The sequence below is a fragment of the Talaromyces marneffei genome, chromosome 5 (genome assembly GCF_009556855.1).
Source record: "Talaromyces marneffei chromosome 5, complete sequence".
In the NCBI taxonomy this organism is placed as follows: domain Eukaryota; kingdom Fungi; phylum Ascomycota; class Eurotiomycetes; order Eurotiales; family Trichocomaceae; genus Talaromyces; species Talaromyces marneffei.
In genome coordinates, this window is record NC_072352.1 from 2,798,632 (window position 1) to 2,819,483 (window position 20,852).

The 20,852-nt window shown below is 47.9% G+C and overlaps 8 protein-coding genes across 8 annotated transcripts; 6 read left to right on the forward strand and 2 right to left on the reverse strand.

Annotated features, from left to right (window-relative positions):
* Positions 1 to 2,351: 2,351 nt before the first annotated feature.
* On the forward strand, positions 2,352 to 4,092 carry EYB26_007335 (uncharacterized protein; the record flags this gene model as incomplete). Its single annotated transcript, XM_054266607.1, has 4 exons — positions 2,352 to 2,370; positions 2,460 to 2,735; positions 2,791 to 3,055; positions 3,117 to 4,092. The coding sequence occupies 4 exons, from the start codon at positions 2,352 to 2,354 to the stop codon at positions 4,090 to 4,092; spliced, it is 1,536 nt and encodes a 511-aa protein (XP_054122582.1).
* A 236-nt stretch (positions 4,093 to 4,328) lies between these two features.
* EYB26_007336 (uncharacterized protein) lies at positions 4,329 to 6,382 on the reverse strand (the record flags this gene model as incomplete). Its single annotated transcript, XM_054266608.1, has 3 exons — positions 4,329 to 6,074; positions 6,128 to 6,198; positions 6,250 to 6,382. The coding sequence occupies 3 exons, from the start codon at positions 6,380 to 6,382 to the stop codon at positions 4,329 to 4,331; spliced, it is 1,950 nt and encodes a 649-aa protein (XP_054122583.1).
* A 1,834-nt stretch (positions 6,383 to 8,216) lies between these two features.
* Positions 8,217 to 8,714, forward strand: EYB26_007337 (uncharacterized protein; the record flags this gene model as incomplete). The annotated part of the gene is made up of 3 exons (XM_054266609.1): positions 8,217 to 8,219; positions 8,304 to 8,495; positions 8,553 to 8,714. 3 exons carry the CDS (start codon positions 8,217 to 8,219, stop codon positions 8,712 to 8,714), a joined length of 357 nt encoding a protein of 118 aa, XP_054122584.1.
* A 313-nt stretch (positions 8,715 to 9,027) lies between these two features.
* Positions 9,028 to 10,765, forward strand: EYB26_007338 (uncharacterized protein; the record flags this gene model as incomplete). Its single annotated transcript, XM_054266610.1, has 2 exons — positions 9,028 to 9,609; positions 9,668 to 10,765. The coding sequence occupies 2 exons, from the start codon at positions 9,028 to 9,030 to the stop codon at positions 10,763 to 10,765; spliced, it is 1,680 nt and encodes a 559-aa protein (XP_054122585.1).
* A 386-nt stretch (positions 10,766 to 11,151) lies between these two features.
* On the forward strand, positions 11,152 to 13,110 carry EYB26_007339 (uncharacterized protein; the record flags this gene model as incomplete). The annotated part of the gene is made up of 3 exons (XM_054266611.1): positions 11,152 to 11,154; positions 11,229 to 11,313; positions 11,372 to 13,110. 3 exons carry the CDS (start codon positions 11,152 to 11,154, stop codon positions 13,108 to 13,110), a joined length of 1,827 nt encoding a protein of 608 aa, XP_054122586.1.
* Positions 13,111 to 13,434: 324 nt separating this feature from the next.
* Positions 13,435 to 15,924, reverse strand: EYB26_007340 (uncharacterized protein; the record flags this gene model as incomplete). The annotated part of the gene is made up of 1 exon (XM_054266612.1): positions 13,435 to 15,924. The coding sequence occupies one exon, from the start codon at positions 15,922 to 15,924 to the stop codon at positions 13,435 to 13,437; it is 2,490 nt and encodes an 829-aa protein (XP_054122587.1).
* Positions 15,925 to 16,344: 420 nt separating this feature from the next.
* On the forward strand, positions 16,345 to 18,349 carry EYB26_007341 (uncharacterized protein; the record flags this gene model as incomplete). Its single annotated transcript, XM_054266613.1, has 3 exons — positions 16,345 to 16,628; positions 16,688 to 16,905; positions 16,971 to 18,349. 3 exons carry the CDS (start codon positions 16,345 to 16,347, stop codon positions 18,347 to 18,349), a joined length of 1,881 nt encoding a protein of 626 aa, XP_054122588.1.
* A 275-nt stretch (positions 18,350 to 18,624) lies between these two features.
* On the forward strand, positions 18,625 to 20,578 carry EYB26_007342 (uncharacterized protein; the record flags this gene model as incomplete). The annotated part of the gene is made up of 10 exons (XM_054266614.1): positions 18,625 to 18,676; positions 18,731 to 18,817; positions 18,877 to 19,233; positions 19,290 to 19,412; positions 19,465 to 19,712; positions 19,768 to 19,884; positions 19,938 to 20,010; positions 20,066 to 20,151; positions 20,205 to 20,262; positions 20,331 to 20,578. 10 exons carry the CDS (start codon positions 18,625 to 18,627, stop codon positions 20,576 to 20,578), a joined length of 1,449 nt encoding a protein of 482 aa, XP_054122589.1.
* Between the last annotated feature and the right edge of the window lie 274 nt (positions 20,579 to 20,852).

Sequence of the window (20,852 nt, forward strand, 5' to 3'; positions counted from 1 at the left end):
ACAAAGGATATTGACGGGAGTTTCCAGGACGAAGGCCTAAGCCGTGTATGGCTGTCACAGCTGGAGGTTGACGACTGGTCCTAGACCCTAAATCATGCCTTTTTTTATACAAGAGTGAGATTTGATAGATATAGTTGCAGATTTCAGGCTCGGAGACGCCTCATCATCATCATCATCATGGATAGGTAGCTGATGTCAGGACTCTTAAGTGGTGAAGCATAAATAAAAATGAATTCCTACGTACGTATAACGAACAGAGGACCTCTCCAGGATTACATCAATTACCTAGGTAATCTTGACTTGATTTGTTATAGGAATGAGTAGTGTCCCAATTTCATTTAGGATATCGAAAGCATGTATTCCCATAAGAGGGCTTGGTTATGGGGATGTTTTTACCGAGCGAGTAAGAAACTTGTTTTATTATGTAAGGGAATTGATACATGCTGACCCCTAGATGAAAAGTCGTTCATAGACCACATATCGATTATGTGGCTATATCAGGAATTACTCAAACAGAGGGAAGGGATCATATCCTTACTTGGCGTGAGCCTCCTCATCTCCCTCGCGATCCTCAAAAAGCTCGCATCGGCAGTCAAAGAGTAAATCCTGGGGCTGCTTCCTGTACTCCATTCTGGAGAGCTGATATTCTAAACCCCGACAAGAACAAAACAGCCCCGGTTGACCAGATAGGCTATGTCGTACACGCCCACTACTGGATCGTGTTTTTGGATTCGGGTTGGTTCAAGGCAATCTAAAGATATTTTTGATCGCAGTTGAACGGTTTTGGGCTGAAAATGTTGAGCTTTGGGATAAATACCTCCTGAAAAGAGTTGGGTATGAGCCCGATTCAGATTGAGATCCAGAGCGAGACCCAGATGACTACCTAAGCGAAACAGAAAGTGAAGCGCTAAGTCAGGGTGAGCTTGAACCTGAGTTTTGGGACCGACACAACTTACCAGTTTGGGAAAACCCAACAGTTGTGCCTAAAATTCAAGAGATCATTGAACAAGCTACTCGGGAGTCCCATTCAGCCAGTCGTCCGCGACGGACCCCGTCATCACTTGTCTCTCATGTTTCTCTTGATATCGCCATGCAAATTGTTGAATTGACAAAACTGATCAGTATCAAAGACACACGGAATATGCTGACTGCATTTGGGTGGAGGCTGCCTGACAATTACTGGAAAATCCGTTGCAAGATGGATTTGATCTTTGAATATGCTGATCTTCAAAAAACGAATGCTCCTGTGGACTGGCAATTCATCGGACTCGCAACCGAAGAACTAATGGAGGACCCTACGTGGGACCGCAACACTGGGCTTTGTACTCGTCGTTGGATCTCTGGATATCTCGAACAACTCAAAAATATCTTCTTGGACCTTCTTGAACAAGAAAAAAGTAATCCTGGATGCTTGCCTGAGCCGGCTAGGAGGAAATGTCCTTCAAGGAAAAGGCTTCTTTGAAATAAGTGGTTGAGAGTATCCAGTTATTCTCATCAATGGTGCTAGGAGATCAAAGCCAATTTCTTGAAGATGCAAGGAAGCTGCTTGTGCATGTGTTTTAGTGCATCTGGATGGCCTCCCATCAGAACGTGATGTCGGAAACCCGAGCATGGATAAGACTGCACCTACAACTACATGCAATAGCTTAGCTGGCGGGCGTATTGCTATATATTAAGCTTCAATGCAATTCCTAAGCAATGATAACGTATTCGGTGGTACCTAGATATCTGACTTAGATTCGTTCCCCCACACATCAACTAATGATATACAATTTGCGTGCTTCTAAAATACACATATTCACCGTAAAACCGTGTACACTATAAGCGTTGTTGTACCCTAACAGGGAACAGGGAGAGCCTTGGTTAAAACATAGATCTCCTTTCAGTGGATAAACTCCTGATCTACATTGACTCATACTTGGAGAACTCCTAGCAGATTCGATCAAGCCAGGTCATGAAATTGGTACCGTATCAAACTTCAGTAAGTTGCAGAAAGGTGGGTGTTTTTGGAGGCAGCCGCCCGCACGAGAAGGAAAAGACATCTTCTGTCAAGCAGCAAAAACAAAAAAGACTATGAGGGATAGGAGTAAGAAGAAGCAGTCAAAGTAGAGAAAGCGAGGGATAGAGGTTGCAAAAACGTCAAACAATAGACAGATAGAGTTTAGCGTGCCTTCTAAGCTTCAATCAGACTAACCGAATCCGGCCTTAAATCACCTTCTGACGACGCGACGCGACAAGCTCCATCTACTCTCAACCCATCAACCACAAAGGCATCAATTGAAAGTCTTGCATCTCGGTCGAGGAATCTCGTTCTCTGCTGAAGACTTTCCATAAAACTGTAGGACCCTATCATGGCCGATTCAGGCGACTGTAAGTCTGCACCGCTGTCCCGACGCTGTCGCTGCACGCGCATCGCATTGCGACCCATCAATCACCGTCAACTAATACCATTCTGATAGGGACCTGTGATGCCAACGATGCAGTCCAACTCACCCTAATCAAGCCAGGAGAGCAAAAGCCAACTACAGCAGAGATTTTCCACCCTCAATTTACATACCCAATCTTCGGCGACGAGGAGCAAATATTCGGTTACAAAGGTCTCATCATCAGACTGCGCTTTGCGACACACGATTTGCGCACTCATGTTCACATTTCGTACGATGAGAAATTCAAAGCTGTTGGTGATGCGGCTGCAGTGGATTTGAATAAGACGTTGAGAGAATGGGTTTCGGAATGTATGTACTAGTAGGGTTCTCGAGTCAATGTGACCTCAAGCTGACGCATGTATAGCTGCCTTTACGAAATTGTCCGACTACGAGAATTCTGTTCAGAACGATTCGAAAGCAAAAGACTTTACGCCACCCGGAAAACTTGTTCATTCGTATAAATCGAAGAACAGAAATTATGAAATATGGGCCGGCTCACTTGCAGATGATGATGTGCGCAACTTGCTTGGACGAGCACAGGTGTTTATCCCATTTTTCATTGAAGGAGGGACACCGCTGGCTCTCGATGACCCTGAGTGGACTTTGGAACGGTGGACTGTGTATTTTGTGTAAGCTATCGCCGTTACTGACTGTGTGTTACCGATGTGACTAACAAAATAACCTATTCAGGTATGAGAAAGTCACACCATCTACGCCAACGGCATCTCGGTACTCTTTTGTAGGATACTCAACTGTATACCGCTGGTGGTTCTTCCAAGAGCAACCCGGAGAAAAAGTCGTCAAGAACGACGCCTTCCCATATCCCGAGGAAATGCGGTTCTCGCAACTCCCCTCTCGCTCACGCATCGCCCAATTCCTCATCCTCCCGCCACACCAAGGCTCCGGCCACGGTTCCCAACTCTACAACATCATCCACAAAGACTGCATAGCCGACAAAACCGTCGTCGAACTAACCGTCGAAGACCCCAACGAATCCTTCGACGTTCTCCGCGACTCTGCCGATTACCACAACCTGTACCACGAATTCCTCGACCAAGGCATCAACATCAACCCAAACCCATACCCGAAAGAGACCGCCAAACGACGACCACGCAACATGCCCACATCCTCCTTGATTCCTACCAAAAAACTCGCTGAAATACGAGCCAAATACAAGATCGCACCCACGCAATTCGCTCACATCCTAGAAATGTACCTTCTCTCTCGCATCCCACCCCGCAAACGCGGAGGCGCAAACATGGCCCGCCTACTCATCAAAAAGCACAATGCCAACGACGAAGATGATAGACGATACTACTGGTGGCGCATGCTCGTCAAACAGCGTCTCTACAAACGCTCCCGCGACATACTGATTCAGCTGGAACTCCAAGACCGGATTCAGAAGTTAGATGAGACAATTGTAAACGTCGAAGAAGGGTATGATCAGCTATTGACTGTATTCGATGCACGAGAGAAAGGCAAGGCAACGTTTGCCCCGGATGTGGATTCGGATGCGGACCCTGTCATGACCGCTGGGGGAGTTACTACGATGGGTGCGTTGAGGGCGAAACGGAAGTATGCGATTGAAGATGAGGATGAGGATGATGACGAGGAGGATGAGGAGTTGATCGACGCGGGGCAAGCAGCGAAAAGGCCTAAGATGTAACAAAAGTAGTAACTACTATACTCGCGAGGAATTTTAATTATTGCGTTGATGACTGCCTTCATTGTATTGTATTTCAAACGGTGCTATTATGACAGACCATTCGTGTTCGTTAGCATCAACTCATACATTGAGCCCTTGAACTCCCGAATAAAATCCCATGCACGCCTCCTGAAGGTCAGTAGCAAGAAATAAGAGAGGGGATTACACCCAAGACCAAGAAAATTCATCCAATCATCCTATGGATGATACGAAGGCGGCGCCGTCCCCGAATCCAGCGTATCAAGCGTCTCCAACGTAACCAACGAGCCCGTCTCAAGGCTAAACATTGTACTCGCCCGCGGCGAGCTCGGTCCACCAGATATCACTCCTGGAGTCACCGATCTGCGAATCTCCAATGTATGGATCCTAGGGTGGTTATTATCACCAACGCTGGCGTTGCGATTGTGACGCATTGGATATTCGTAAGGAGGCGGAACAGAACGCGATCGTGACCGATTTCTATGACGTGCCGACGACGATCTCGATGTACTAGTTGTGTCGTCTGAGCCGACTAATTGGCCTACGTATTCGAGCACGCGACGCAGTCCTAGGATCTCGGCTTGCATCATGCGCTGCTGGGGTTCTTCGTCGTTTGTATCGGATGATTGAGTCGAAATTTCTGATGTAGAGTCATTATCTCTTATTTCGCGAGGATTCAGTCTGTTATTCTCGTCGCCTGGATAGTTCGTGCCGCGAACGTGCTGGAATTCAGGGAGTGAGTGACTGGATGCTACGCTTGCAGCTTGGAAATAGAATCGGCCTTGCCACCATTGACGCCATCGCAGTCGTCGTGCAGCATTTCTGTACGCGCGTCGGGTTCGTAGTTCTTCACGCCTGGATGCGATGTCTCTTCGGCGACGGCGGAAGGCTGTGCTGTGGCGTACGACGCGGACAAAGAGGCCAATTATTAAGGCGATTAGTAGGATGATGGCGCATGATCGGATGAATTTTTTGGTTGGAGAATATATTGGTAATGGAATAACGACCTCGGTTATGTCCGGATGATTGGGGTTGGTATCAAGATGGGACTCTGGCTTAGAAGGTGGTCGTGTTATGATAGGCCTCGGTGGTTCGGTTGTGGTAGAAGGTATAGTGGACGTTGAGGATGAAGATGAGGTCTCGGAGTAAGTAGGAATAGCATGCTTCGAAGGAGTCGCAACCGGATGTGAAGGTAATAGTGATGGTTTAGTTTCGTCGGCGTCATGGTCTGGAGGTTCTTCAGGAATAAGACGACAGATAGGAATGACCCGTCCAGGACCTAGTAGGCCAAAGCGATACCTCATCGACCAATAAAACTCGGGAACCTTCTGCCAGGAGGATTTCAGGTAACAGAAGAAATCCTCACATTGCTCCCATTTCGCAAGCAGGGGCTCGCAGTCTTGCTTAAGCAAATGGAAAATCTTCTTCTTTTCTAGAGCCACCGAGTTGTGTAGCTGCTGAAGCTCATACTGAAGCACTTGTAGTCTCTGAAGCTCAGCTTCGAGTTGCACTTCAAGCGAGGCCAATCCAGGATCCGGGCTAGAACCTGTATTCGAATCGATAGGATCGCTTGTATCATCCCCTTCTCCCCAGTTCGGTATGTCGCCGAAACTCACAGGGAAATTGGACAGCCGGAGTACTTTGATCCCATTATCGTTGCGAGTATCGTTACCAAACGAGATGGTAAAGCCGATATCGTCTTCGAGACCGTGGCTGCGATCCGTGTCAAATATAAAAGTAAACACGTGTGCATTCTGCCCGTTCGGTGCACCTAGAGGCGCCGTGACACATGTACTGTACCATGTTGCTCGTATTTCGGTGCTGCCATTGTACGGGCTGGATGGGATCACGCCTGAGCCCGTGGCAGATGGGCCCTCCCAGCGATGGGAGAGCTCCTGTCCATTCACGGATACCGTAGCATTGTGACAAAGGCCATTTGTACTTCCGATAAACAAATTGACTGGCTTGACGAGTTTAGCGGTTGAGTGAGATGGGAGCTTGAAAGTGTATCACTCACCCAAGCATCCTCGTTGTCTAACGAACAACTAGCACATGATGCCTCGAATTGCACATAGACCCCATCCGAGTCTAGGGCGAGCGATTAGATAATATTCCCAAAATTGCAAACAGCTGACATACCTCGCCACAGCAGTACCGAGTCATCCTGTGTAAGAGCATTTGTGGTCGTGTGGAGAGTTGGTGAAGCGTAGGAAACGGCGGGCGCGAGGGTTGATAGCAAGAATATGGATGCCTGGGCTACACCACCACGCATATCGAAGGGAGGAGGGGTCTTCTTTTTATGTAACTATGTCATACGGTTGTTCCACAGATACTGCAGCATGGCTGAGTGTGTACCCACTCGCCCAGTCATCAAGGATTTTACATAGAATACAGACAGAATTGTAGAAGTAATTGATCAGGGACCATCGAAGTCTCAGTGGTTGACTCGAGAAGAAGGGCTGAGTCGAGGCATCCTGGCAAAGTAGGGTAACCCGATTCGGATTAATAGATACGGAATACGAGTGTCCCCAGATAAGTCAACGATTGGCTCGTGCCGGCTTTAGCTGGTGCATAGCTAGTAAGTTGTAACCAACAATATTATCCCCGCGCACAAGAATATTAAGGCTGCTAAGATCGCCATGAGTAAAAAAATCAAAGGCCAAGTCTTATTTTGTAGCCTTATAAGTTCTTGAACCTCAGGGTTAAGGCTTGAATCAAAATCCATGCCCATGCGTATATGCCTGTGAAAGTCTTGGATAGTATCAAAGGGACCAAAACGTAAGGAGGTTCCCGGAATCCGGCAGTCAAAAAGCGATCCACCATCAATAGAAGCAACTCCCACCCCTCTGGGAGGCGGGAGGTCGCGCATCTCACGGATCAATTTTCCTAGTTGCGAAAGAAGTTTCGCCTTTGACTCTTCGCTTCGTTTGACCCATCCATTGCCGATTATGTCTCCCTTAATTCTTTCCATCACAATGTATGACCTCTCAGAATGGGTAAAAGCACATAAAACTCTGGGTACTGGAAGAGATGTATTCTGTGATAGGAAATGTATCGTTGATGCTTCGGATAAATGTACGCGACGCCCGTACTTGACACATAGTCTGTCCGTTAACATGAGGACGTTCCCCTCCCGAGGCCGAATACGCTTGAGGACTTTGATCGCTAAAAGTGTTGAATACCGATACACAACATTGTCATTGATAGGTTTGGATGCGGCAGGCATTGGATGGGGAGGGAGAAGGCCGTTTTTCACTTGACATATTTGGTAGGTGGTAAATGTTGAAGCGGATATTTCATTTCTTGGTTTCAGAAGATACTCAGCATAAAAGGATCTGGGAAATCTAAGTGACCAAAAGATATCATGGGTAATGAGACTCAAACTTCACGATGCTGTCGCAATGGAACGGGGGTCTCCTCCATGTATTAAGAGTCGGGCAAATGTTAAGCCGATTGCCGCTGGTATTATTGTTGCAAACCTACTATGAAGTAGACCTGGTTCCCATAGAAGCCCGTTCCTAGTACGCGATTGATTGCGGCTGCTGCAGACGGCGCTGCTGAACTGTGTTGACTTACAAATGAAACTGGCTGGACTCGCTGTTGATATGGAACCAGGCTTTTGCGGAAGACCTGAACACCTTAGGTATTTTGAGCCAAGATTCATCGTGGACGTGAGCATGCTCTGGCTTCCATTGAGCCAGTTGGAGACACGAAGGAAGCAGTGGCATTGAGTTTGAAGATCCAGCATAAGAAATAAACCAAAAGTAGAACATCTTTCAAAAGATATCAGTTGAAACCTAGGTAGGCTGTGTGGAGTACAACCATCAAGATGCAAAGCAGGGTTAGGGTTGGATCGGCTCACCGGAAGCGGATCGACTATTTCTCCGTCAGTGATTGCGGGCAGCTGCCTCGATTGTCGTTGAGCTTGACGTCGTTAGAGTTAGCACCACGATATTTGTCTATACACTTTTGGTGCGCCATATCAAAGTCGCTTTGCAAACTAGCGATAAATTAGGTCTACTAAGGCTGATATCGCCTTTTGACCTCACGAACCTTCATTGTCGCCCATCTATCAATCCTGACTTGATTGTAGTGCGGTTCCCAAAATGGTACGTCTGTTTTGCGCCGGAGGACATTGCAAATTGCTTTCGGTGTATAAATTATGATATAAATCAGAGACTAACGAGATATAGTTGCCCTTAGGTCTCCTAACGGCTGCACAAGGCCACCCAATGCTGGTGGAACTCAAGAACGGCGAGACACTCAACGGCCATCTCGTCAATTGCGACAACTGGATGAACCTCACCTTGAAGGAGGTCGTTCAAACCACGCCGGAAGGTGACCGCTTTTTCAGACTACCAGAGGTCTACGTGAGGGGTAACAATGTACGTATCACGGTTGCGCCGTCGAAGTTTCTGAGCTAATTCAAGCTCGTGACATAGATAAAATATCTCCGAGTGCCCGAAGAAATCCTCGACATCGTCAAGGAACAACAGCAGAACCAATCTTCCGGTCGTGGCGGTCGTGGCGGACGAGGAGATGGTAAAGAGAGAGGCCGTGGCGGACGAGGTGGCCGTGGCCGTGGCCGTGGTCGCGGTGGTTGAAAGGACATGGTTTTGGAAGTCAGATGACAACAATGCTTCAAACGGTGATACCCCCATTTTCTTCTTGAAAGAAGATTTTCCGGTGTCCTTGCCAGACTATTGTGACCGAACTTTCTCATGCATGGCGTCGGCGTACTTTGGCTAGTTGGCGAGGCAGGATTTATGTAGATCTAAATGATCTTTTTTTCGGAAGGAGGAAAAAGACAATAAAAATAACATATATAATTATCCTATCATGTATACTTCTATACTACGCCCCTCTAAATGGAAGATCGAAGTATCGCTATCATATTGCATCACGTGATCTCAAATCATGTTTTCTGAGCTTCAACAGCTTCGGCGGCGACAGTCGTTCGTCGGCATTTCTCAACAAGATATGCGCCTCTCGCCTCCCATAGTTGACGGGCTGTGGTATTGTCTCTGTCCGTCATACCGGCCTATACAACTGCGCCACTCAATACGAACCTTTTACACGGCTAGAGAAACTTCACGGAGATGTTTGAGTTCCGCATCAACGACGGCATCGACGAGGATTCCGCTGAGTGAGCGTCACAAGCAGGAGAATAGTTCTCGTACACAGAATGACGTCTCACGCACAAAATATCTCCCTTCACGCAACTTCAACGAATTCCAATCGCAGTCAATCGGCGACCTAGAAACACTGCTCGAGCAATCCACATCTCGGGGACGAATCGATATATCCAAAACCATCACTATCCTGAAGGAACTGCTTCAAAGACACCGCGTTACTCCTACAACACGGCATTACAAAGCATATCTGCTCACCAACATAGACCGACAACATGGGTCAGTAAAAAATGTTCGAAATTTACTTCGGGAAATGGCAGAGCAGGGAATCACTGCTGACTCGGCGACGTTGCATGCCGCTTTAGAGGTATATCCTTCGTGATCGCATCTGACTTGGAGATTATGTAACTAAAATATATGTCAAGGTCCTCGCAGTCCACCCCGACTACCTCCTCCGACAAGAAGTAATCGAAGCCCTACGCGCCCGTTGGCTCTCCCTCAGCCCTGCGGGATGGCATCACGTAGTAGCTGGACTGCTACGCGAAAACCAACTGGAGCTTGCTCTAGATCGACTTGAACAAATGGAACGAAAAGGGATCTTGATCGAGCAGTGGCTCCATAGTCTTTTGATCTACAAGCTTTGCGATGTCGATGAATTCAGCGAAGCGCTGCGGCTGATACGATCAAGGCCTAATAAAGCCAAATCTGTATCGTCGGCGATGTGGTTATATTTGCTAAGAGCGGCGATGAAACGGTCGCATTACGAGACTGTGGAATATGTGTGGAAGAATGCCGTGGATTTAGGGTATCAGGATCTGAGCGCTGCCGATTGCCGTGATACCCTGGGATTTGCGTCAGAACACGGCGATGTTATTCTTGCGGAGGCTGTTTTTCGGCACTTGTCGACATTGCAGACGCATTTGATTTCTTACGATTATGGGAAACTGGTACAGGTATACGCCCGGAATGCCGATATCAAGTCTGCGTTTGAGATTGTCTATCAGATGCACAAGCACAACGTCCCCATAAAGCCTGAGACTACGCGGCCAATACTACAGTCTATGGAGACTGAATCTAGCGATCCCGCGATCCTATGGAGCGGCATCCGTGGATCGAAAAAGGAAGGATCCGAAATACCGATAGCATTGGCAAATATAGTCTTACAACATACCGAGAACCTGTTCAAACGAGGCGCTCTTTCAGCATCCAGAGCAATCGAAGTCGCGGTGTCTATTTACAAGGACCTTTTCGATATCTGTGCTAGCGGCGCCAATACCGACACATTCAACAATCTGATATCTTTATGCCATCAAACCAGCAGACCAGATATCTGTACCTTTTTCGCAAAGGAGATGGCAGCATCCGGCGTCCCTCCTGATCAGAGAACATTGGAAACTTTGATACTTGTCTGCTTGGACTCTGGAAATCAGTCTTCGGCAGAGAAGTACCTGGCTGATCTTGAAGCGCAGGGTTGGGAGTTGAGCAAGTCGGTGAGAGATCAAATCCGAGACCAGCTGGAATAAGCATGCTCAAGATTAATTGAAGTATATACAATTCTTTATAAACAATAATATCAATACTTGTACATATCGTCCTCTGGTCAAAACATGTCGTGTAAATCGGCGTGTTTGCATGTGATGCAGAGGCTTGGCTCCCCCAGATGACATGACATCATCCGGCGCCTACAACACCCTACTCCGTATATCCATAGCCTGAGCGTGTCTTGCCAACAAAATGGACGGCGGCTGAGCGATACGCGACTCTGCTGTCATTTCTCTGTATTATCTAACATAAAAGGGGGTCAATCTTGATTTCTGCGTTCTTCTGCGCGGTGATGTGCCTTGTGTTATACGGATGACACATCTATTCTCCGACAACCACGTTTCGCTCAGGGAGTACCCGAGCAGTCATGGTATGTTTATATTATTTGATGGCATTTGCAACGAGGAATTATCAAGCTCTAATGCGTTCACAATTGTTATGTAGACATCTCTACTTCGCCAAATCGTCGCTGGACCGCGCTTACAGCACCCCGAAGCTGGATTAGATTTGTGCTATGTGACTGATTTCCGTAGGTCTACATCCCCAACCTCACTTCTGTTCATCAAGACTCTTGCTAATATTAACAGTTGTTGCAACATCCGGCCCCTCATCCAAATACCCCAAACGCGCCTACCGCAACCCCACGGACGCCCTAGTCCGTTTCTTGGATAGCAAGCATGACGAAGACTGGGCAATCTGGGAGTTCCGAGCTGAAGGGACCGGGTATCCGGATTCGGAGGTGTATGGACGAATTCACCATTTCCCGTGGCCGGATCATAATCCACCGCCGTTTGCGCTTATACCTGCGATTATGGCGAGTATGCGCAATTGGTTGAATGAAGAAAGTTTTGGGGAAGAGCGGATCGATATAAAGAAGGAGAAGAGGGTGGCGGTTGTTCATTGCAAAGCAGGAAAAGGAAGAAGTGGGACTGTTGCGTGTAGTTATCTGATCAGTCAAGAAGGGTGGAAGATGGAGGATGCTCTTCAACGGTTTACGGAGCGAAGAATGCGGGTGGGCTTTGGTGATGGTGTCAGTATTCCTAGTCAAGTTCGATGGGTGAGATATGTCAATAGATGGGCGAACGATATGGGCAAGGTTTACGTCGAACGGCCTGTCGAAATTCTTGAGGTACACGTTTGGGGCTTGAGGGATGGCGTCAAGATAGCTCTCGAGGGTTATGTTGATGAGGGCAAGAAGATTAAATGTTTCCATCTTTTCAGACGGAAAGAGCGTATCGTCGTTGATGACGGTAAGAGTACATTGCCTCTATCATCTGACGACTTGATTGCGAAAGATAGATTGGAGAAGAGGGAAAAAGAGAGAGTCGGCAAATCTTCGCCTTCACCACCACCATCCTCATCATCGAATTCATCAATCATCACCCAACAGCCACCCATGACTTTTAAGCCGTCCACATCAACATCCAAAAACGTCGGCGACAATAACAATAGAATAGCAGCGGCCATCCTACGTCCTGACAAACCCGTCATCTTACCCACGTCCGACGTCAACATAGGCTTTGAGCGCCGCATCAAAGCCGCCTACACCGGCTGGGCGGCCGTCACCTCAATCGCGCACGTCTGGTTCAATGCGTACTTTGAGGGGGGCAACAAACACGACTCTGGCATCTTCGAATGTGACTGGGAAGGTCTGGACGGAATAAAGGGCAGCAGCAGTAAAGGAACCAAAGCCTTGGAGCGCGTGAAAGTTGTCTGGCGCTACGCATCAAAGGAGCAGCTCGCCGCAGAAGGAAAAGAGCAGTCGGCAGAAATCGCGAAATTTCCAGAAGAGAAAGTCATAACGTTACCGAAACCGGGTGAACCAGTCCAGGAATCGCATGCAGCGGATTGGCATGGTGGGAATATTATGAGGGAGGATGAATCGGGTATGGATTTTGAAGAACATAGGAGTGTTGTTAATCCTACCAGTTCGGCTGTTAGGCATGGAAATGAGTCGCATAAACCTGCTTCTGTTCATGAGCCCAAACCTAAAGAGGAAGAGGAGGAAAAAGCATTAAACGGCACAACACACCCCTTTATCGCCCATGCATCGGCCTCAACAGCAGCAGCAGTGACTTCAGCTGTGAAACGAGTCCGGCGAGAGTTGGGGTTGCGGAAACAGACTGCTGCCAGCACTGAGGTGAGCTTGGCGAGTAGTAGTGCCGAGGACGTGTTCTCGCCGCCACAACAGCATGGACAACACGAAGGGAAAGAGCAGGGCCAAGCACAAGATGGGAATGGGAATGAGAGTGATATGGAAGGCATCAAGTCGTATTTGGATCGGGACGCGAACACGAACACGAGCACGGCGAAGGAGGATGCCTGATTATGCCCAGTTGTTAATATTCTGTTTAGATGAGGTAGATATATGAATAGATCTATATGGAAAATGGAAAACTATCCTAGTTAAAGTAAAACGAAGATCCATGACAAGTATAGGTATACAACGTGTCTTCAACCCGATTGTCTTGGTATATCTAATCTACAACCTGTCTGGCACAACTATATACAATCACCACCAAAAGCGTCTATATTCAAATGAACAGAAAACGAATCAAGGAAAATAAGCTGTCAATGCAAATGGGTGTGGCGAAATGTAGGCAACATCCATGAAAATGTCGGGGTATATAACTCTCTCTCAAAATCAGACTCAATAAATAGGCGCAAATCCCTCATGTCGCTTCTTCAACTCATCAACCCGTCTATCCACTGCTTTAACTTTCGCAAGCTTCTCGCGCTTCAAACGATCCCGTCTGCGTCGCTCATAAACACCACGCACAACACGTTTAACCTGTGCCTCACCTTCGGCGAAATTGGCCTTCGCGAGTCCGACGACTGAATCGACTTGTTCGGGGGTGTAGACAAAATTCCATGTCGAGAGGAAATCGTCTACGTCGGGGTTGATAGAGTTGGGTTTCGGTTTCGGTTTCGGTTTCGTTGTGACAACCGTTTCATCATCGTTGGAGGTTGATTTGCGAGGTCGGGCGATTTGTGAGCGATCTAGGCTGGGAGTTTTGTAGTCTGGTGCGGAGGGGTTGGGAAGGAGTGGGAAATAGACTACTGCGATTCCGGCGTCGGGTTGCATTAGATGGAAGTCTGATGAGCTCTCGTCGCCGTGACCGGGGTGGAAGAGTCGCTTTGATGGTGGAGGCTCCTTTTGAGATGTCATTTCCTGTTTCGTGCCGAGCCATACGTTGCAGTATGTCAAGTCACTGGGAGAAGTTCCGGATTTCTTGGATGTGCTATCGTAGCGTGCATCGGATGTCATGAGTGTGTCTGGAAGGGGTCCGTCCTTATTTTTCCTGTTTGGATTGTGTTCTTGTGCCTCGTGGAGTTTCTCATCTGATTTTGATGCACTCAAATGGTTCACTTCGCTTATCATATCTGCAGTTTCCTCTGGGTGGGTGGTGTCTGAAGGCCAACCCGCTCCGACAGGCCATCCTTGAACTCCTCGTTGTCGGACGTATCCATCAACAACAGCCAACCAGTTCTCTTGCTTGATATCTGCAGATGCATCAAAAGCAACAATGATATCGATGTCGCGCCCCGGTCGAAGCAGCGGGTAGATTGGGAGGTTATTGCTCATGCCAGCATCCATCAACCGTAGATGGGGGTCGTTTAATGCAGATTCTGGACATGATGATGGAAGTTTTTCCTTCATTCCCAGTATATAGTTCGGTATGGATGCAGGGTCAAAGGGATGGACTTTGATCAGCTCGTCACTCTTTCCTTCAATCAACGAGTCAATGCCTCCGAAACCTGCAAGGCCTTTGACAACAGGCCGAACCTCCTTATAGTAATGTGCGAGTGTTGCACAAAAGGCACTTCCCCATATGCCCATTAAAGCGGGAATGCGAAGTTCGGGGACTGGGCATGTGTTAGGGGGTTGATCTCTTCCTCCGTAAAAGTGTCGTCCAACAGCCCACATGGGAATTCCAGCACCAAACTCCTCGCAAAAGAATTCGTATGGAGTGAATTCAAACCATTGAAACCATGCCTCCTTGAGAGCCTCTTCTTTCACCTTTTCTACTGCTCGGCGTCCTTTGATTTCTTCCTTATCTGGAGCAGGGATCTCATGACGAACCGCAGTGTAGATAGGTAGAGGATTGCTTCCATCTTGAACATAATCCCTTTGGTTTGACAGCTTCAGCGTTCTATCGGAGACGTCGAGTTCGCCACGGGGTACCAGTAGTCGTGCTGCGAGCAGAAGTCCATAGATATCGACGAGGCCGAAGTTTGCATCAGGATCCCCTTTCAGCTTTTCGACCAATCCACTGAGCAGGTACTTGTTTGTCGGAGCCGTAGTTAACAAATTAAGCGCTTTCGGCGGAAAAGCGATATGCACCCCTAATCGACTCTTTAGGTGCCCCACAAGTCTGAGAAAGTCACGATTTCCTAGCGATGAGTTGTAGAGAGTTAGTAGCCAGCAGCTTCCACTCACACCAGCTGTGTATGTGACGCAGTCCCAGAGTCCAGCTTCCTGTGAAGCTAGATAGGATCCTGAGCCAGCAACAAGAGCTCGCAGACCTCCACCAGACCCACACATTGCTATGACCGGCACATCATCCGGGTGAATATCCTCTTCTTTCAGGTCTAGATATTTTGCCAATGCCTTAACAACGTGTCTTTTCCTCCTCTGACGAAACTGTACTTCTTCCGGGCAGAGAGTATCCCCTACTCGAACTGTCGCTTCGATAGCGATTTCCGGGTTGAGGTCGGCATCGTGGGCTTCTTTCCATATGTCGTCGGCGAGGGAACCAGGTGCCATGGACAATTCTCGTTGTAGCTTCTGGACAGTAGCGGGGAGTACCCGTGCCCAGTCTGGCAATATGAAGTTCTTGATATTGTCGCCAATATTTCCTAGCTCCACCGACGCAAAGGAATCCCGAACGACTGCGACCTTGTTCGTAAACGATGCCCATGCTGTCTGAGCTTCCTGGGCATTGGCTTGTGATGGTTGGTTTTCATTATCATTCTTGCGTTGAGCTTGCTGTGTAGAATAGGTCAATTTCTGATTCCAAGCTCGTGAAGAGCCGTCAGCACGCAAGCTATCGCGGCTCGTGTAGTTCCAGCTACCCCATGCTGCGAGGAAAGCGGGCGGGACACCCCAACGCAAGCGCAAGGCCGCTGCGCTGTGCATTGTGTAGCGCACAGGGACAATTGATGGCAGATTGGACGATAATTGCATCTATCGCATGGTGGAAGTGGAAGTATTCTTATACAGAAGGAACAAGGACAAGAAAAGGCGTGCCATCTTCTTCTTGTCTCTGGCGATCTCCATGACGTTATCACCAAGGATCCGCTCCTGTCTTTTGGTCAATTGTTGGGGAGGCCTGAACGGGTCTGCCTAGTCTTCTTTCGGTCTAGTTCGATCCCCGTGGTCAACCGTCAACGGACATCCCGGCTCGTCTGTTGCGACTCCTATCGGTATGGCTGTTGACGATCTATTTGTTACTTATTGGCGTTATCTGCTGATCTTTAATGATCTATATCTTATCTACTGCATTCAAGCACTCTGAAGCGCTATTATTCATGAAGCTCGCCCCTCTCGCTAGGCATCATGGTGGGCACCAAGAACACCACGTATGCCGAGGAGAGCGCTGAGGTCGAGGTGCTCTACGCCAATCTCGACAAGCTCAAAGTATTAACAAAGAAGATCCAAGGATCCCTCGATCGCCTGGAGACAAGCGGAAAGGTGGTCAAAGATGCGATCGGTCCGATCTACAGCAACACACAGACTTTGCAAATCACCAACAGCAACATCGACCGCGTGATTGAAGCCATTGACAAGCTCCGGAAGCCGCTGGATGCAAAAGGCAAAGAGGAAGGAATTATACGGGCTGGGTAAGAACTGCTTAACAGAGTGCGTGTGCCTGAATTGAGCTGACATTGATGCTGTCTAGTCCCCAAAGTGCAGGTTTATCACAGTACCTTGCTGCCTTGAAACGAATCGATTACGCTCTACAGAATCTAAACTCAACAAATCTAAAGTCTAATCAACAAGCTATCACAGAATTTACATCACTACTCAACTTTGGCAGCCAGAAACTGCAGGATCTATTTCGGTCAATGCTAAAACAAAATGTCGAACCAATCGAGCCATTACACTACCTTACAAAGCGTAAGCCTGACCGAATTATGGAGATTTGAATCTTGGTCATAATTTGCTGATACGGAGACTTATAGAGCTCCCCTTTCCTTCAATACCCGAAGAAACCATTGCCGAGCTCGCCCCAATTGCGAGTGCCATTACCTCCGCCGCTGCTCAATTACCGCAGCGCGGGCCAGAGGATCCCGCCGTAAGTATTTACGCCGAGACACGCGGACCATATATTACGTCAAGCTTGCAAAATCTTGCAATAGCTTCGATCAGCACCGCAAAACGCCGCCCCGACGATGGACCGTATAAGCAAGGCACGAACGGAATCGGGGTTTATTCCAGTGCACTGGAAGGCTTTATTTCGGTCGAGCACGACGCTATCGTTCAGATATATACCGGGGAAAACCAGGGACGGGCATTGCAAGCTACATGCCGATCAGCATTGGCCGAGTTTTCAAAGACACTGCGAGAGCTTAATCAGTATATCAAAGCTAATCTGATGACGGACTGTTTCCTTGCTTTCGAGATTATCGAAATTGTGACCGCGATGTCCTATAGAATCGATGCAAAGACCGGCGAACTCAAGAGTTTATTCATTGAAGCTCTACGGCCAATTCGCGAAACAGCAAAATCATCACTATCAGAATTATTGGAAGAGACGAAAAAGAAGGCAGCCGCATATACTGTTCTACCACCGGATGGCGGGACCGTTCCGTTGGTAAATGAGGTGATGAGTTCTTTGACAACATTGACAGGTTACTCCGGCCCTCTGGCCTCTATTCTTACGTCCTTGGGTGACGGAAATTGGCGGTCTAAGTCTCAGTCTGCCAGCACGACCCCTCTAGATGTCAGTCCGGACAGCCAGACATTATTTTCTCATTTTATTCTTGACATGGTTGAAGCCCTTATGAACTCATTGGAGGCTCGTGGCCGGGCAACCTATCGCTCAAAAGCGGTTTTGGGAGTGTTTATATCAAATACATTTTGTGTTGTCGACAGATCTATACGCGCCAGTTCAGATCTTTCACGATATCTTGCGAGTCCTGATAGCATTGCCAAGATTGATGCATTCCGCAAACGCGGTACCTCAGCCTACCTTGAAGCTTGGCGTGAGACGAATCAATATCTGCTTGATGTGCAGTATACTTCTCGAGGAGGACCTCGGTCATCTACCCAACAGACAGACTCTGCCCAGGTTGTCAAGTCACTATCATCCAAAGACAAAGACGCCATCAAGGAGAAATTCAAATCATTTAATGCCACCTTTGATAGCTTGGTTACTCAACACCGGCAACTTCATATGGAACGTGAAGTGCGCGGAGCTCTTGGCCGTGAGGTGCAGGGTGTTTTGGAGCCGCTCTATGGTCGTTTCCATGACCGGTATCATGAGATTGACAAGGGAAGAGGGAAATATGTGAAATATGACAAGGCGGCATTTTCAGCTCAGCTTGCCGCGTTGTGTTAGGTCTTGACTAATGTCTAATAATCCAATGGAAGTTCTACTCTAAATAAACAGCGAGTACAAAACAATAAAATACCAACAATCTGCTGTCCTGTATACACATGACGCCCCACCACCGATAGCTTGTCGATAAGCCGATAAGCGGGCCTCGACCGTCCCCACACCCCGCCAATTCCGAGTTCGCTCAAAATTTATTCTCTCTACTACGTATTCTCTAAACTCACCACAATCAACTCCACAAGATTCAATTGAAGTGAACAGTGCAGCAGACAGATAAAATGGCGTCTAACAACGATGTGTACCAAACGCCCCTTAACTCACGTTACTCAAGTATGCCCCGCTGTCACTGCAATTGACGAACCGGAGGACTAATGTCATGATCAGGCAATGAGATGAAATATCTCTTCTCTCCTCGCAATCGATTCTCGACATGGCGATCATTGTGGACATGGCTCGCTGAATCCGAGAAGGGTAGCTATCCGCCCCTCGGTTGGAAATTTTGATTTAATCTACTAACGTGCACGGAACAGAACTCGGCCTCCCCATCAGCGACGAAGCAATCGCCCAAATGAAAGCCCACGTCATCATCCAAGACGACGAATTCGCCGTTGCCGCTGAAGAAGAGAAACGCCGACGCCACGATGTCATGGCCCACGTCAAGGCCTTTGGCGATGTTGCTCCGGCAGCTAGTGGAATGATTCACGTTGGCGCAACCAGTTGCTTTGTGACCGACAATGCTGACCTGATTTTCTTGAGGGATGGGTTAGATATTTTGATCCCAAAACTCGCAACAGTTATTGATAAGCTTGCTGCATTTGCGATGGAGTATAAGGATCTGCCTTGCCTGGGATTTACGCATGGTCAGCCGGCTCAGTTGGTTACTGTTGGTATGTTCCATATTCACACACCTTTTGGTTCAGGACGCAATGCTAATTATGGCTAGGTAAACGTGCTGCTCTCTGGCTTCAGGACCTCTTGATGGATCTCCGCAACTTGGAGAGAGCCAGGAAGGATCTCCGCTTCCGTGGTGTCAAGGGTACAACTGGTACTCAAGCATCTTTCTTGCGTAAGCAATCATCCACAGAACAAATCTTACACCAACTAAAATTTATGAATAGAAATCTTCAACGGAGACCACGCCAAGGTCGAAAAACTCGACGAACTCGTCACCGAAAAAGCCGGCTTCGAGTCCGCATTCATCATCTCCGGCCAAACATACTCCCGCAAAATCGACGTCGATGTCGCCAACGCCCTGGGCTCGTTCGGTTCTACCTGCGAGAGAATTGGAGGCGATATCCGCCATCTTGCTATGCTCAAGGAGGTTGAGGAGCCGTTTGAGAAGGACCAGATAGGAAGTAGTGCGATGGTCTGTCTACCCTTAGTATGTGATGTTTGATAATGATTGATACTGACTGGAGCAGGCTTACAAGAGAAACCCCATGCGATCTGAGCGTCTGTGCTCGCTTGGCCGACATCTCCAGAATCTGCCCAAGGATGCTTTGGATACTTATTCCGCACAGTGGTTTGAGCGCTCTCTCGTACGTTTCCATGTCATTTTACGGAGAATTCAATAGATGCTAACTACTCACAGGACGACAGCGCCATCCGCCGCATCAGTCTCCCAGAACTCTACCTCTGCGCAGATGCCTGCTTGATTATCCTCAGTACGTCCAATTCTTTCTCGTCAAATGAAGTTTCCACCGCTAATCCATGTTGTAGACAACGTCACCTCCGGCTTCGTCGTCTACCCCGAAGTCATCAGACGCCGCGTCCAGGAAGAACTCCCCTTCATGGCCACCGAAAACGTACTTCCCCTCCCCCTTCCGTGTTAGTTTACACTCACACTAACTTCTCACAGATAATCATGGCCTGTGTCGCCAAAGGCCTCTCGCGCCAAGACGCCCACGAAGAAATCCGTTCGTTCCCCCCTCCCCTCCCGTTCCCTTTTCTCTTGCCAAACTAACCTCCCTTTTCTTCAAAACAGGCGTCCTATCGCACCAAGCATCCGACAACGTCAAAAAACAGGGAAAATCCAACGACCTCATTGAGCGTATCCGCCGCACCGAATTCTTTGCGCCCATCATCGGCGAGCTTGACTCGCTCTTGGATCCGAGCACCTTTATTGGTCGTGCGCCACAACAAGTCGAGAAGTTTGTGTCGACAGAGGTCGAGGCTGCGCTTGAACCCTATAAGAAGAATCTTGTTAAGGATGTTGCTGAGTTGCATGTATAAGTACACTTAAAAGAGATAGAAAGTGGAAAAAAAAAGGGGGGGGTGCATATAATAATTTAGATTTACCATTTCTCTTTCTATACACGGATTTTCCTTTCAAAAGAAAAATAATGATCTGATTATGATTTTTGTTATTATTTTGTTGTTTTATGGTAGCTTGGTATAGTTATGTATCTTTGGACTGCCCCTGATATTCATGGATCTATTTTAGGACTGACAGAGGTGCACCTCTGAAGCCATTTGATTATGTTTATCGGTCTGTAGATGTGTTTCC